Source organism: Lepisma saccharinum, chromosome 19, assembly GCF_977018435.1.
Source record: "Lepisma saccharinum chromosome 19, izLepSacc3.1, whole genome shotgun sequence".
Lineage (NCBI taxonomy): Eukaryota > Metazoa > Arthropoda > Insecta > Zygentoma > Lepismatidae > Lepisma > Lepisma saccharinum.
This window is the reverse complement of record NC_139247.1, coordinates 9,400,411-9,417,700: the sequence shown is the minus strand read 5'-3', so window position 1 is coordinate 9,417,700 and position 17,290 is coordinate 9,400,411. Positions and strand designations below refer to the sequence as shown.

The 17,290-nt window shown below is 38.3% G+C and overlaps 1 protein-coding gene across 1 annotated transcript; it reads left to right on the top strand.

The window, feature by feature from the left end:
• The first annotated feature begins 227 nt into the window (after nt 1-227).
• Nucleotides 228-16,951, top strand: LOC146003069 (uncharacterized). Its single transcript, XM_083141237.1, has 3 exons — nt 228-884; nt 13,713-14,046; nt 16,753-16,951. The coding sequence occupies exons 1-2, from the start codon at nt 278-280 to the stop codon at nt 14,039-14,041; spliced, it is 936 nt and encodes a 311-aa protein (XP_082997363.1). The 5' UTR covers nt 228-277; the 3' UTR covers nt 14,042-14,046; nt 16,753-16,951.
• The last annotated feature ends 339 nt before the right edge of the window (nt 16,952-17,290 follow it).

Genomic DNA, 17,290 nt, shown 5'->3' with positions numbered 1-17,290 from the left:
AGAACCCGCCGGTTGTGGGTTTATAAGAACAAGAACCTGTTTGCTTCTTTGTTTCGGCTGGTTCACTTTCGTTTTCCGCACTTGAATAAACGGTAACACTTCGCTTCCTGCAACATCTCCGAGAAAAGGCGGGACCAAGAGGTTTAACCTCCTTTTGCATGTACGAATCCCTCCCCTCCATAAAAGGCTCATCTTCTGCGAGTTCCCGCTCATTAGCCTCCGATCTCCTCTCGAGGCCACCGACGGGCTCTCGGTTTTGTTTGTGTTCGACGTCATCATGAGGTGCTTGTGGTTCTTTGGTACCGCGTTGGTGCTGTGTGGACTTGCGGGTGCGTTGCCCATAGAGGATGCCACCGTGATGCCGGACGAAGAACCAGAAATGACTACATTGCCGGACGAAGATGATGCTGTCGACGAAACCACGAATGCGAGCGAAGAAGACGAGAAGGAAAGGGATGAAGCGGCAGAAAAGAAGAATGACGAAGAGGAAGCAAAGGTAGAAGAGAGGGAACAATCCAAGTTTCAAGACCCCTTGGAAAGAATTTACGAAGAATGTGACTCAGTGAACAGTTTCGAGTGTTCCCAAGTGAAACTCATCTCCCTGCTCGACAAGTGGGCGATGAAGAAGTCCGTCCCCATCCTCAACGTCTTCAGCATCCAGAAGACAAGCTCCCTTCCGGAGGAGGTGATCCCCCCGGCGTCCTCCAAGGGGGAGAGCGACTTGAACGAGGCCCTGGCAGAGAGGATTGAAAAGTATCTCAAAACGCATTCCATAAGATTTAAGATTCCAGGGGAGGATTTTGTCTCGAGCCTAATAGGAAAAGTCATAGGCGAAAAGACTGTAGACATCGGATTAGATTTTCTAGCTGACGGTGAAGGACAAGGTAAGTTACTTAATGTTTTGTTTTAGAGTTAAATGCTTTCATTTCTTTACTTATTATATTAATTAATATCTCGTACTTATACATAAAGTCCTCCTCTGCGGTCTAGGGTGTTGTGCTTTGGACTCCGACTGCGGGACGTCATGGGGTCATGGGTTTGAGTCCGCCAGGTTTCAGTCTTTGTGTTCTCGGCCTGTGTATAGCCCGACCCTGTGGCCGAGTGGTTAGCACATCGCGCTGCGACGCCAAGGGTCCCGGGTTCGAATCCCGGTCGGGCTTGGTTGTTTGTGAATGTCCATTCATCAATTTCATCATTTCATCACTCATCCCCATCTTCGCAAATTAGTCAAGAGGCACAAAACGCGAAGTAAAATAAACTAAATCAAATCAAAAATCAAAATCGGCCTGTGTATAGGGCCGGTGGTAACCCACCATCGTGAGGAAATATGGGAGCTACGAATGAGTAGCGTAGCCCGGTCTCGGAAATCTGCTACAACGGCTGGGGATACGACGTGCTAACCCCACGTCACCCCATTACCGGTTGAAGAACTCCACACCTCTAGGTAGGATTGTGGGAGGGAGATAGGCCCAGACCCTTTCAAGAGCTGTCGAGCCATAGGTTATTATTATTATTTATACATAAAATATGATAATCCCTTATGAAATCATGCTGGTGATTTTCCGGATCCCGAAAGGTAAGCATGCAAGGATATGTCGACGGTACTGCCTGCAAGAGGAGCCAGGATATGAAAATTACACAGTTTACATAATATAATTTTATTTTATATTTTAATTTGAATGAGAATACAGTGCTTCACAGAAAACATAATTGCAAACAAAACTGCATCATGTTAGGCAGAGGAAGAGCAGAGTTTCAAATTTGAGGAAATTATTGGTGGGAGTGCTAATATTTTTTAAAAAGAAATAGATGTATTTGATTCGAGTTTTTTTACTTAGCGTCGGTTTTCTACCACTATTGGCTAATCGCAACGATGGGGATGGGTGATGATTTGATGAAACTAATGAAGGGACACTCACAAAGAACACCCATGCAGAGGTCGGAATCCTTGGCGTCATAGCTCGCTTCGATGAAAGAATGTATTCTTTGACGCTGCCAGGAATCCTGCTAAACACATATGTTTCGAATCCTTCTGTGCAGAAAGTTTTGAGATAAGCAGTTTCATCTGAGTTTGAAACAATTTATTTATGATTTTCAAAAAACGTATGCATTCGTGTACTCTCTCTCTCTCCCTCTCTCTCTCTCTCTCTTTCAAACTTACGTACTCGTCTCATTAAAGACAGCAGTAATCAGTAATGCATAACAATTGCACAAAAATGTATTAACCAGTATTTTTGAACTTTTATTGGAAGTGTACAGTCTTTGGAATGAAGCATCAGGAAACAGATCCACCCACGCACAAATTATGAAAGTAAATTCAAATTGCCGGCAAGTGTCTTGTAATATATATAATAATAACCGGTGGCTCGACAGGCCTGGAAGGGGCTTGGCCTATCTCCCGACTGCCAGTCGCCCTTCAACAATCCTACCTAGATGTGTGGAGATCTTCAACCGGTAATCGGGTGACGTGGGGTCAGCACGTCGAATCCCCAACCTTTATAGACCGGGTTACACTACTCACTCGTAGCTCCCCAAGAACTAAGAGATTAAACCCAGGCGGAGTCCAAAGCACAGTACCTTAGACCGCACGGCAACGGACAAGGACTCCTGTAATATATATACACACTGCATATATATTTTTACTATGTATGTAGTCAATCATTATAATTCTGATAGGCCATTTTTATATTTAACAGCAACTGTTTGCCATGGTTTTTGCGAAGGGAAAGATCGACCCCATTTAAATTATCATCGTTCGGTTAAAATTGCAAGAATGCTTAAAAATTTTAAAGTCGATAACGGAATTATGCCAGAACTACATATTTTCATTATTTACCTATTAATCCAAAGAATTAAAGGTCCCATGAGCTTGAAAATTTCCAAACCACAGATATTTTTGTAAGATATCCCAGACAATGTAATTTCCAACTAAAATGTCCGCTCAACTTTCAAAGATTTTTCTTGAACAACGTGGGCTAAAGTTGATAACAAATATTAGAACTATTCATTTAATATAAAAACACTAGTACTGGATATTCATTCATTTGGGTTCAGTCTCTAGGTTCTCGGCCTGTGTATAGGACTGGTGGCAACCCACCATCGTGAGGAAATTTGAGAGCTACTAGTAAGTAGCGCAACCCGGCCTGGGAGATCTCCTTCAACGGCTGAGGGTTCGACGTGCTGACCCCACGTCACCTAATTACCTGCTGAAGATCTCCACACCTGTAGGTAGGATTGTGGGAGAGAGACTCGCAGTCGGGAGATCGGCCTAGGCCTATCCAGAGCTGTCGAGCCACGGATTATTATAATTATTATTAATTCATAATAATATTTGTAATTCTAGTATTGCTATTATTTTACTGTGTAACTCTATGTCAGCAGCATTGCCTCCACATCAAAAAATTATGGCGATGCCCATTTCAGTGAAAGGAACGCCATTTGCAACTATCTTTGCAAACTTCCTTAAGTAACGATATTTAAAGTATAACGTAGTGTATAGCTAGAATACATAATTGTTCCGATTGTTAATATATGTTGCATTCATTATAATGCGATGATTATTGAGTTTTTAAAATATAAAGCGACATGTAAGAGCTCGCCATACGGGGTCATTGAAGTGGAGCATTTGTGAGTTGCTTTAGGATTGCCTATGACAAGGCGGCCCAAGATAATTTTTTTTTTTTTACCGGGGCGAGGTTATTTTCGACTCTACTCCCCAACATTGAATCCTTGTCCTGCATATTCCTCCAATAAAAAAAAATGATCATGTTATATACAGCGTGTCCCGCTTATACGTTTAATAAAAGAAAAAATCACAACTTATTTATTTACCAATATTTTTTGTCCAAACTTTGTACAAACATGGAACAACTCAGAATTTTTTTTTTCACAAATCAAGATAACTAGCGCACTTCCACATGTGAACCTTTAGTGGCACGGCAAATGTCAAATCGGTTGTCAGCCTCAAGCCACACGTTTTGAAGCATGTGCGGGGTAATGTTGCTTACTGCCACCACAATTCTTTCACGCAAGTCTGGCAAATCTCTAACCGGTGTGCAGTAAACTTTGTCCTTAACACACCCCCACAACAAAAAATCACACACAGTGAGGTCTGGTGACCGTGGGGGCCATTCAATAAAATTCGAACCTCTTCCTATCCATTTTCCATTGAAATGCTCGTCCAGGAAGTCTCTAACGAGATTTGAGAAATGAACCGGTTTCGCGTAACTGTTTTTCCCATTTCTATATTGAAATGTACGATGGAACTACTTCTTTAGCACCCAAACCATAACGTGCACGAAATCGTCTGCACAAGTGTCACAGACTTCACTTCAGACAACGTTAAAACACAATACACCTTTTCTTGTGGCGACCAAATGACGAATGGCTACTGAAAAACTGATAATATCAGTTTTCAAGACATTCTGGCTACTGCGCATGCGCAACTACCACTGAATGTGTTGCGGAAAAAAAATTCTGAGTCATTCTTTAAAATGAAACAACAATCACATCATTCTGACAGTTTGTTTAGAAGTTATGAATTTTTCTATTATTATACGTATAAGCGGGACACGCTGTATTTATGATTGTAATGATAAAAATAATAGCCTTTTTAAAAAAAGAAATATTTAAATGTTACTGTTAAAGAACATGTTTATTGTACTTATGTGTTTACTTAATACCTACATAATGACATCAAAGCAACAGCAATATCTGACCTTAAATTGCAACATCCTTATCATGTTATGCAGCATTAACTTAAATTTATTTTTGTCTACACAAATCCAACTCTTTTTAATGCAAATAGCCACGTTTACGTAATCAGAGATAAGGTTTAGGGTTACTCGAGGAGGAAGCTATTGTTTGGCGCCCCCGAGGTCAGCGTCGCCCGGTCCTCAGCCGCCCCTGGTCTTTGGGACATTTCTTGGTCATACGCTACATTCTGTATCATAATATGCCACTTCAGGCCCAACAGTGGTTAAACCGAATAACACGCTTGTTGACCTATCGTTGAGTCACTAACAAGCCACACACAATCTCTAAATGTGGTGCTAGGTGTAAACATTTACATAGAAACTCTATGTAACGGCATGTATACAATACAAGTGCTCGGTCGAGTCAAAAAACGATTGACTGCTTGGTTCACTTTATCTACAGAGGATCAGTGGAGAAACTAGTAACTTGAAAATTTTTGCGTGGTGGAAAATTTGATTGACTGAATTCGTTTATTTTGCATTCCCTTTCTGCCCCTTTTGGCTAATCAAAGTGACGAGGATGAGTGATGATATGATGAAATTGATGAAGGGACAATCACAAAGACACCCATGCCTAGGCAGGGTATCGAACCCTGGACCTCATAACGAAAAGGCTACAGCCGGTGGTGGGCTATGTGAAGATGAACATTTCTATCTCCGAGTCTACATTTTATGTATAATTTATATTCCTCTTATTGTCTTAAGGCGATCTAAGTCGCATACCGTGATTAGCACACCGCGCTACGACACCTAGAGTGCCGAGTTCGAAGGTGTCAAATCTTGAAGGTCAAGGAGTGCTTTTCTTTCCCTTTGTAGATAGCATAGTTGGCATGAACGGAACATATTTTCTCACACAATTTAATTTCGATCCAAGTTGCCTATTGTTTCATTTCATTCGTCGTCGCCTTGTAATCAAGGACTCCCGGGTTCGATACCCGGTAGAGGCACAAGTGGTTCGGATCCCACTTTAAACTGTAGGTCCAGTCCCGATTAGCCTTGCTGTGCATAAAGTGGACTTAAAACACCAAATCAATCAATCAAATCACATTTCATTTCATCACTTGGACTGGATTTAAATTGATCTGGATGAAAAGGTTCCTGGACCATATTAAATTTCATTTGGAAAATAGGTTCCTAGACTCTACTTTAATTGATCCGGAAAAAATGCTTCCTGGACCGAATTGAAATACTTTACAGATAAAAAGGTGCTTGCGGTCCAGAACCCATTTACGCTGGCTTATTTTCTCTGCTGGACCGGAATTGAATTTATTTAAAATTCCTAGACCTTTTACAACCCTATCAAATAGTTACAAAAAAGGGGGGACAAATCCATAGTAGAATAATATCTCATCTTCCTATCCATCCGTTCATACACGTAATAGTCAATGGCACATAATCAACTATCTAAGGACCTCCCCGATGGCGCCTTGAAATCAAGGAGTCACGGGTTCGTTACCCGGTGGAGGTTCGGATCCCACTTTAAATTGCAGGTACAGTCACAAATAACATTCCGTGCATAAAGTTGACTTAAAACAGCAGATCAAATAATCAATAGACTATCTAAGATACTACTAAACGAAAATTTTGCGAAATTTAACACGTACGAAAAATATATTGTTACATACTTTCCTTTTAATTGTTTAATTCCAGTTCGCCCCCTTCTTGAGAATAACTGTAACAAATTTCATTTTTGTTGTTAGAAACACTATCTATCTCAAAAACCTGTTAAAATTAAATCCATTACAAAGTAAAAATGAGATTTGACTTCCGAAACTAAGTAGAAGGCGCGATAATGACGTAAGTAAGTAAGGCATGGGTACAAAAACAATTAAATATTTCCAATTAATCATATTTAAGATGAATTTATCTTCTATGTTTATCGTTTTGGACTATGTGTAAGCTTAACGTTGTGTATTTGCTTCCACTTAGCCGACCTTCCTTGCGGAGTGGTTCACACAGTGTGCTACGACGCCAGGTGCATCTGGTTCAAATCCCAGCCTTGATATGGGTGTTCTTTGTGAGTGTCCCTTCATCAATTTCTTAATTTCATCACTCATCCTCATCTTTGCGATTAGCCAAAAGTGGTAGAAATGCGAAGTATAATGAACCAAATCAATCAATCAGTCAGTTGCCTGCACTTGTATGTGTGCATGTGTACGGCGTATTTAAGGTTGAGTATGTGTGTATGTGTAATATGAAGCATATTACCTTTCAATTTATATGTGTGAGTGGTGAGCATGTTTACCAACTGTAATCTTTTTGCTTTCTTTTACTTTATTGTTCCCCTCCTTTTGTTATTATATTAGTAAACAGTTGTAAGGCAACATCTATGTTAATTGTTAAATGGAAGAAAATACATTATAGTCTTACGCGTAACTCTGCCATGCCGATAAAAAAATGTTACAGGATATATTTTTAAATGTCACGTAAAATGTCAAAGAAAGAAACTTAGTGTAGTTGCGTGTCCAAAGAAAAAGCCGAAGTGGTTTTGACGGGGTATTATTTTCATTAACAACACATTGTTTCGTCCAAAAAGAAATTCTTCAATATAGTATATATGCATGAAAATCACGAATTTTACAAACTATGTTTCACTGAAATGATTGCTCATTTGCAGTCAAGAGTGCAATTTCCAACGAATTTTCGAATTTCGCAACTGTTCCAGGTCAAGAAAATTAGGAAATTATTTCCAGAAAATGACAGGGATTAATTTTCGCTTTCCAGGTACAGGAAGTTTGGGATCTCGCGCGTCCTGGTGATTTACAAGAACTTGAAATTAATGATGCCACTTTCTACGTTACTTGGAGGCAAAATCAAATCATCTTTTCACTCACTTTATACAAAAACAAGATAATGGTAGTTCTCAGCTTTATTCTTACTTGAGTAATTTTAGTTTAGGAAAACCTTTATTTCAAAACGCTATAATTAAACAATATGTAGGCAAGGAATGGATAAATATTGCCATTTAAACATTAAGATGTAAATTATAATTTAAAATAATTAAAAGGCTTTGTATTTTTGTTTAAGGTCGACGAATTTTGTAATTTTAATTGTTATATTACAAAAATGAAAATGTGGAGTGACAGTATTAAGGTGGACATGTAGGGAATTTAAGGGTAGCTGAAAGTGGATTGTTCTTGTCCAGTATAGGGGCAGGTAAGTCCAATGTTACTGGGACAAAACCTTACGGTTTAGTAGTGCCAGAGAGTTAGTTATTTATATTATAAGCATACCCTTGTGGCTTCGTTTTCCGGGTTTTACGTTTCAGGATATGCCTGATTATAAATTTTATACTTTTACAAAAACGATTCGTTAAATAAGAAGAAATTTTACAAATAAAAACTAAATAAAAATCAATCATGTGAGAAATTAGTTTTAAATCACCTACAGAATGAAACTAATATTTCTTGTGAAAAGGGTTTGTATTTTTTAAACTAAACTAACTCCTTGGCACAACAGGGCTCGAAGGGCCAGGGTCTGCCAGAGCGGCTTTTTCATTGGGTGGTCCCATTGCCGCTCTTTTTCTGGCTTTTGTGACCGGAGCCCGCTACATGTGGCTTCCAAATAGTCCTCATATCGCTGGATCAACGCCGAAAGTTTGTGACCTCCCATCGGGAATCGACTCCAGGACCGCTCGAACCAAAACCCAAAGCACTAACCACTTTATTTATTATTAAAAATAAATACACATATGCGGTTGTATACACCCGTCATTCACCTTCGCTTCAACTTTCACATGTATCAATTTTCATTGTATTTTCGTTTTTTTCGTTAAGGACAAACACAAATCATCCATGTCCTAGCTGGGATTCGAACCCGTGTCCCCTGGCTTCGTAGCGCACCACTTGGCTACGTGGAAGACCACATTTGTAAAACTATAAGATGTAAACTTGAAAAGAAAGTGCACAGCGCACTACGACAACAGGGGTCCAGGATTCGAATCCCGACCTGTACTGGGCATGGGTTATCTTTGTGAATGATGCTTCAAAATTTCTCCATATCCTCACTCAACTTCATAGTTCACGATTAGCCAAAAAGGGTAGGAAAGCGACGAAAAATGACAAAAAAAAAAGTCAAACCGAACGGAGTCCCGTATTTTAAACATTTATTTTGCACTTGGATATATTTGAAATTAACACAATGCTAATATGAAGCTCGATATGTGATATTCACGAAGCTCGAGAGTTAAATTATTAAAATTTATTCTTCCCTCTTTAAAATAATTGGAAAGGGAATCCATATGAACAACCAGTTCCCCACATTTAAGATTTCATGGAAGCAGATTGGAGAGAATGTTGTGAGGGTCATTGACTTGTTGGAGCAGTCGCTCAGGCTGTGGGCTGTGGCCTTGGAGTGGACTTGGAATTTCTGTATCTCTTCCGCGTCCACTGAATTATGCAACCCGCTGTCAAGGCCGTCGACACGGAGCGAGTTTCCCGCGAGTCACTGGGTCGCTTGCAGGTCGCTCAACTGTTACTCGTGACAGAGTTGCGGCAAAGGCAGACTACGTAATCAGAACACTTTCCAACTGCTGTATCGGTTAGTTCACCGGGGCCGCTCAGGATGAATTTTGTTTCCCAAAGCAAACGGAATTTATTTCAGGGTTGATAAAGGTCCGGAAATCCACAAATTCTAATGCGGTCTATTAGGTTCCGCTGCAGGGCACCATTTAAATTCGGTCCAATTCATGTATTTCAATCCGAAAAAAATGTTCCTGGACCGTATTTATAAGCTGCTTATTTCAATTTGGGCGAGGAACCGGATGAATTTTATAAAAAGGTTCCTTACGGTCCGGAATTCATTTACGCTTCCTTATTTTCTCTCCTGGACGGGAATTTAATTTATTAAAAATTCATGGACTTCTAAAAACCCTGATTATTGCACACCTCCCAAATTTATACCTTGTCACCAAGGACGTAATTAGGGGGTGCGGAATCCCAGGGAAGACTTACCAAACTCTATAATTAAATAATGAAAACGTTTTTTTTATGTTTATCATTTGTTGTATAATCAAGGGTTATTCATTTCCTCTTATTGGAAAGCATGGAGTATAATGGGATGATAAGGCTTTGAAGGACAGTACCAAAGAAGATTTATGCACATTACTACTTATAAAATGTGCATAATATATTAAACAGGAACTTTACTTTTCGTCCACTGTCTAACATCATTTATCATTATTCAATAAATTTTCAGTTCTTACCTATTTGACATTAATTTCATTGCCAGCACACTTGCTTGTATGCAAGTTTTGGCGATTTTAACTACACGCAAACTAGATATTGGATATCTATACCGTATTAATATATATTCATGTAATAATAAAAATAGCTACAATATTGATTAAATTACATATTTTAAATAATATCAAATTTACTTGTAATTCGATTATTGTAATTTAAACATATATCTTATTTCCTTAAGGTGAAGATAAATTTGTCACCCTGCCATGAAGGAACATTTAGATGATGTGTTGGCAAGGCCCCACACATTCTCGATCTCGGATATTTTGGAGATGATGTGATCGGCATCATGCTCCGGTCGTCTTTACCTCCCAGGGTTTTCCCTAGGTACCCATTGATTTGCGGCTGGGAGATTCCAAGAGCCACTTTATGTGGGTACAAAGCCTGAAAAATTTGGACTATAGATCATCCACTCCAGGAATCAAACCCGGACTATTATTATTATTTCTGAGACACTTGGTTCGAACCCCCATACAAATATTTCTAGATATGTGCCTGCCTGCCACCCCCCTAATTTTCCACCCTCGGTTCTCTCGGCTTTCCAACACCCCTCAATAAAGAAAACGTGAGCATGTTATATATTTATGGTATTAACGAGGAAACATACGTAATAGCCTTCTTTTTAAAATACTTAAGCGTTACTTTTAAAGAATACCGTCTATTGTATATGTATTTATTATTAAATACCTACATAACATCAAAGTGAAAGTAATCTCCTAGCTACATAATATTGAAATATGCTTATTATGTTATGCAGCAGTAAGAGCAGTTGCCCAGCTCTTAAGCCGCTTCTGTTACTTATTTGGCTTTTGGAACCCTTCGATTACTCGCAACTATGAGGATGAATAGTGGTCTGATGAAATGCATCAGCGGACAAATTACATATCCAGTGGTCAGAACGCCACATGTTAAAAGTAGCTTCGCTACAGCTACGGCTTCTCTTTCAAAAATGTAGATTAGCTACAGCTACAGGCACATTTACCAAAAACTAGTTCGCTGAGCTACTGAAGTGAGCTACTCCCTACTTCGCTACTTTTGCATTATTCTTGCATGAACAAAAAAACTAACAATCATTTGGATATTCAAAAATGCCCGTGATAGATTTCATTATTTATTATCATGATAACGCACACTCACTCAACGGGGAAAAGAGAAAAAAATCAATCAATTACATTTTTAACAGAAAATTTTAAATTACTCACTACTATAAATAATTTTGTATCTCTGAAATTAAGACTGGTTGAGTCAGATGTGACTCCTTGTTTTCTTAGTAAAGATTTGGCTTCAGTGCCATGTTAATAAAATAGATATACGGGTCAATAATTGATTAATTGACTGATTTAGTTTATTTTACTTCGCGTTTTGTGCATCTTGGCTAATTTGTGGAGATGGGAATGAGTGACGAAATGATGAAATTGATGAATGGACATTCACAAACAACCAAGCCCGAGCGGGATTCAAACCCGGGACCCTTAGCCTCACACGCGATGTGCTAACCACTCGGCCGCAGGGTCCGGCATATGGGTCAATAAGTAAGAGAAAAAGAGAAAGTTAAGAATGTAAAGAAAATCAGTAATAACACAGCTTAAGGTTCATGAATCAATACACAAATGAATGTGAGAAACATTAATCCAGACAGTTTTTTTTCCCAAGTCACATAACAGTTGGGCTGAAAAGTTCGTAGGCTAACATAGTAAAAAAGATTTTTTTGACAAAATTCGATTTTATTATTCAATATAGTTGCCTTTGAGGGCGATACAACGATTATAGCGGTCATACAATTTTTCGATGCCATTTTTATAGTACGATTTCTCTTTAGCCTCAAAATAGGCCTCAGTTTCGGCGATTACCTCTTCATCAGTGCTAAATTTCTTTCCAGCGAGCATTCTTTTAAGGTCTGCAAACAGGAAAAAGTCACTGGGGGCCAGATCTGGTGAATATGGTGGATGGGGAAGCAATTCGTAGTCTAATTCATATAATTTTGCCATCGTTTTCATTGATTTGTGACACGGTGCATTGCCTTGATGAAACAGCACTTTTTTCTTCTTCAAATGGGGCCGTTTTTTCGTGATTTCATCCTTTAAACGCTCCAACAACGCTATGTAATAATCGCTGTTGATGGTCCGGCCCTTTTTGAGGTAATCGATGAATATAATACCATGCGCATCCCAGAATACTGATGCCATAACCTTGCCAGCCGACTGTTGCGTCTTTCCACGCTTTGGATTCGGTTCATCACGTGCAGTCCACTCGGCTGACTGTCGATTGGACTCTGGAGTGTAGTTATGGAGCCATGTTTCATCCATTGTAATATATCGACGGAAAAATTCGTGTTCATTACGGTTGAATATCGCTAAACATTGCTCCGAATCATCAAAACGTTGTTGCTTTTGATCGATTGTGAGCACGCGCGGCACCCATTTTGCACACAGCTTTCGCATGTTCAAATATTCATGCACAATATGTCCAACACGTTCCTTTGATATTTTTAAAGTCTCAGCTATCTCGATCAACTTCACTTTACGATCATTTAAAATTATTTTGTGGACTTTTTTGATGTTTTCGTCGGTAACAGCCTCTTTGGGGCGTCCACTGCGTGAATCGTCTTCGATGCTCATTTCGCCTCGTTTAAATTTAGCAAACCACTTCTCAACGGTTGATTTTCCTGGTGCAGAGTCCGAATAATGTTTATCAAGCCAAGCCTTGGCTTCAACAGTATTTTTTTTCGCCAAAAAGCAATGCTTTATTAACACACGAAATTCTTTTTTATCCATTTTTTCACAATAACAAAAGCTGCTTCACTCACAATGCTATATCTCACGAACTAATTATCCGGCAGCTGTGAAATTTATACACGTATCTTTTGAAGGTTAGTACTAAGTAAAAATCACATGGATTTAATTCTAGTAACGCCATCTATGAGTCAGCCTACGAACTTTTCAGCCCAACTGTTACATGTATTCTTGCCTCTTTTACAATATGGCCGTTGGTAAAAATATAAAAATTACTCATATTTGCCATTAGGACTGGTAATGGATGTCCGTATTTCCAAAATTAAACATTCAAAGAATCTGCCAATATTAATATTCTACATGCAAAGTACACAGAATTTGAATTCAAAATATAAATAAATAAAATAAGCAGTTGCTCGACAGCCCTTGAAGGGCATAGGACGATCTCTCGACTGCTAGTCTCCCTCCCACAATCCTACCTAGAGGTGTGGAGATCTTCTACCGGTAATGGGGTGTGAAGTGTGACCAGCATATCGAACCTTCAGCTGTTACAGGAGAAATTTGAGACCGGGTAACGATACTCACTCGTAGCTCCCCAATTTCCTCACGATGGTGGGTTGCCACCGGTTCAATAGGCCGAGAACCCATAGACTGAACCCAAGCGGACTCGAACTTGTATTAAAATATCCAGTATGATTTTTCTAAATCATATAGTATTTCTCTTATGTACAAACAGTAGCGGCGATTAGTGGGGGCGAGGGGGCAGTTACCACCTCATTTTTCACTAGTTTTGCTAACTCACCATGCTAAACCATATCTACAAAGGGAAATGTATTGTTTTGCCCCCACCCAGCTTTGGCACCTTGCCCCACCATTTTGGAACCCAATCGCCGAGACTGTGTACAAGTGAGGGTTACCATAAATTGAAATGTTGTGCAGTATACGTGTGGAATATATTGTTAATTCCAATATTTCCTTTTTAGGTCGTGGAAAACTTAAGAAACTGATCCTACCAATATTGCTTGGACTGAAGATGAAGTTGGCAGTTCTCATTCCAATTATGTTGGGTACCATAGCATTGATTGGCTTCAAAGCTCTGATAGCGTCTTCAATCTCTTTAGTCATCTCAATCGTCGTTGGTCTCAAGTCTCTGGTCAGCCACAAGGAGGAACACGCAAAGCCCATCTACTACCCGCATGACCATCATGACGAGTGGTCGAGGAATTCTTACGAGTACGAGTACCCTGTGGCTGACAACCATCCGTATAGAGGATATTATTACAAAACACAAAGTTCCTTCAGAGACAAGTAACACAGGTATGATATGTAAATTCATTTTTTATCGTTAATACGAAAGTCTGAGTTACAGAAATATGTGATTAGATTAGATTCAATTCAGAAGGTTCTTTATAGCATGAAATTGATTAATTCAAAATATACATACAGTATTTGAATCGGTCACACGAACAAGGTTGTGCAACCACCAGTTTTGTCGACAAAGAGGACATGGACATTGCATTTTAGAAAAAAATGTTTCTTGCTTCTAGAATATAATAGTGACACGTAATATGAACAGATGAAATATTTATCTACCCTTGGATTAAAAACGTATAAAAGAAAGCAACACGTTTTTATTGTCTCTCTGGCATTTGGCTTTTGTCGTATACAACGATGCTCGTGAGACAGATTTGTTTATACAAGTTGCAGGCATTCACGAACAGAATTTTGTTCGCCTTAATAGTTAACCTGTACAAAGATGCCATAATTGTGCACTGTCAATAATTTACACATTTCTTCTAGAATTATATAAACAAATTTCTCCTCTGTACATGAACCGTCTCAAGTGCACTTTCAAAATTTTTGTTAAGGTAAATTGAGATTAGGTAAATTTGAAATATCAGAAACGTAGGAAAATTCCATTTTCCCAAACCATCTTCAAATGCATGTGATGCAACAGTCCTTTGACAGCCGAGACCTGCAAAGCATGTTCAGAGTATCCAATCTCATCGCCGCTGTCTTCTGGCTTTCGAGAATGGTTTGACCGATTTTACGCAAACAAAATATTAGATCAGCTCTCTAATATATCTAGTAGCTGCATGAAATTCAGTATAACATTTCTAAACTTGCTACAGATATCATATCATTGCCCCATGGGCACTCAATATGTAACAACCAGATTGAAAATTTTAGCTTAAGTCATGAACTACATATGCTTAATTTCTCGTGTCTTAATATACTATCGTAGTTTGTGCACTACCATATATTCCATACACACTGAAACTATGTAATATTACTTTACCTCAGTGTCCTTTCACACTTTGTACTCCATCTACTCATGTAGTCTAGTTGGTCTTTCCGCCGAAAACAAACAAAATTTTCCCCAGGTAACAAACATCAGATGTTATGGATTTTCGTGTCTCTTTCTTTGCAGTCGAGTTAGAAAAGCTACAAGCTATTCCATGTCCCATTTCAGTAAGGAATGTTTATGTATGCATAACGTTTCTTTACTCTATAACTTAAGTATGTCGTTGTAATAATCTAATAGGCTACGTAATCGGAACAGATTATATTTACCTTAAAAAGTTAGATTTTATGATTGATATATTCATTTGCTTTACTTTAATTCGAATTTTATGCCACTTTTGGTTAATTTGCAAAGATGGGAATGAGTGATGATATGGAATTTATGAATGGACACTCACAAACATTCATGCTCAGGCTTGGATTTGAAACCGGGACCCCTGGCGTCATAGCGCGATGTGCTAACCATGTCGCAACATGGGAGCCGGCTACATTGTATTATTATTGCAATGCTGTGAACCACTGTTAACCAATTTTAGCATGAGATTTAATTATATTTCATTAAATTAAAAATCTTAACTAACTTTCTTGCAATGCAAAATCCTATGTTTGTTTGCGCATCAATATAACTTTTCCATCTCTCCTTTTTCTGCGCAAGATCAATCTACAATTTAGCATCTTCTCCAATTTTCTCCAGATTTTCCTTAATATTGTTATCTTCGCCTTGGTCTTCCTACAGGTGCCTTACCATCAGTTTTCGCAACAGGTATTCAGTCAGTGTTTGGAACTAATTAGTAGTTTCTTTTAAAACGATTACTTTTAGTGGCTTTCTAATGGCCGTTTGCACAAACGTTGCACAAGTTTTGGAGTTTGAAAATCTACGGTTCAGGGTAACCCTCGAGTCAGGATCATCTTCCATTGCATCAATCTGATAGTCATGGCAGTCCATAAGAAAGTCAAAAGGAAAAATAGAACAACAAAAACAATTAATAAATTTTGATATATTATTGCAGCTTCCAATCATAGTAAGTAGCTTTACAGTGATGTTTATTAGATTTTGTATACCTCTACGATCGTCTTGTAGCTAATGTTTACATCGTTAATTATTATCACATTTTTTCATATTTATTTTTCTTCACTTGTTCTACGGAAAAATCAATTTAATTTACTACGCTACGTGCAATAGTTTGTCAATTTTATGTACAATATGTAGCAACTGCGAAACTAAAATTCACCATTAGAAAAAGTCAAAGTATCATTCATATGTTACGTGTTTTAATACGATTGCTGTGGTTCTTGTTCAAGAAGAGCACATTTTAGGATGTTATTTATCAAGCTCGAATGAAGAAGTTTTAAAAATGAATATATTATCAAACACGTCTCGGGAAAAAAACACGTTCATAACACTATAGTGTTCCACTTTGTCCCGTTACGGAGTGTATATTTATATTTGTATTTCACCTTCAACTTTACAAGCTCTGTACTGCAGAATATGCACAGCAAGCATTTACCAAAGAACATATTTAGTAACAGGCTAAATATTGCTCGTTCTTTACATGCAGAGATTGTGTCTATTACTATTACACACACACTCACACACACAGACACAGACACACACCAACACACGCACACACACATTGAGAGAGAGAGAGAGAGAGAGAGAGAGAGAAAATATATTTATTTAATACAGTAGTTATTTTTTACATTTCTTTATTTTTTCAGATAATCCACCTAAGATATGCAAACTTCATGACACTTTCCATTAAAATCATCGAAGAAAGTACTGGTGAAGAATATGCATAACGCAGCGGAAGAAGATATTTTGCCCTATTATTTATTATCATCTCATGTGTACATAATTCATGCATCTCTACATAGACAAACTCGTTTTCTTTTGTACAAATATGTTTAAAAGTAAATAATTTTTTCCACACATTTCAAATGTGGGTTTTATTTCACCTACTTTTCAGTCTACAAAAATAAAAAGAGTTGTTTTGAATTTATAAACTGGAGTTAAGGCGTTGAAGGAATGTAACAATAGAGGCAAAGGTATTATTTCCGAGATGTATCATACACGTGGGAGTTAAATATTCTTTACATTACATGCTAGAAATATCCTCCCACTCCTGTTGGCTCATCTGGGCACGACGTACCATGTTACTGGCCATTCATTCAATTACACCGTTGTCAATAGAAATAATTTCGATTGTAGTGTTCTCCTTCAATTCGTCGATTGGCAGAGGGCGAAGAAATCAGATTT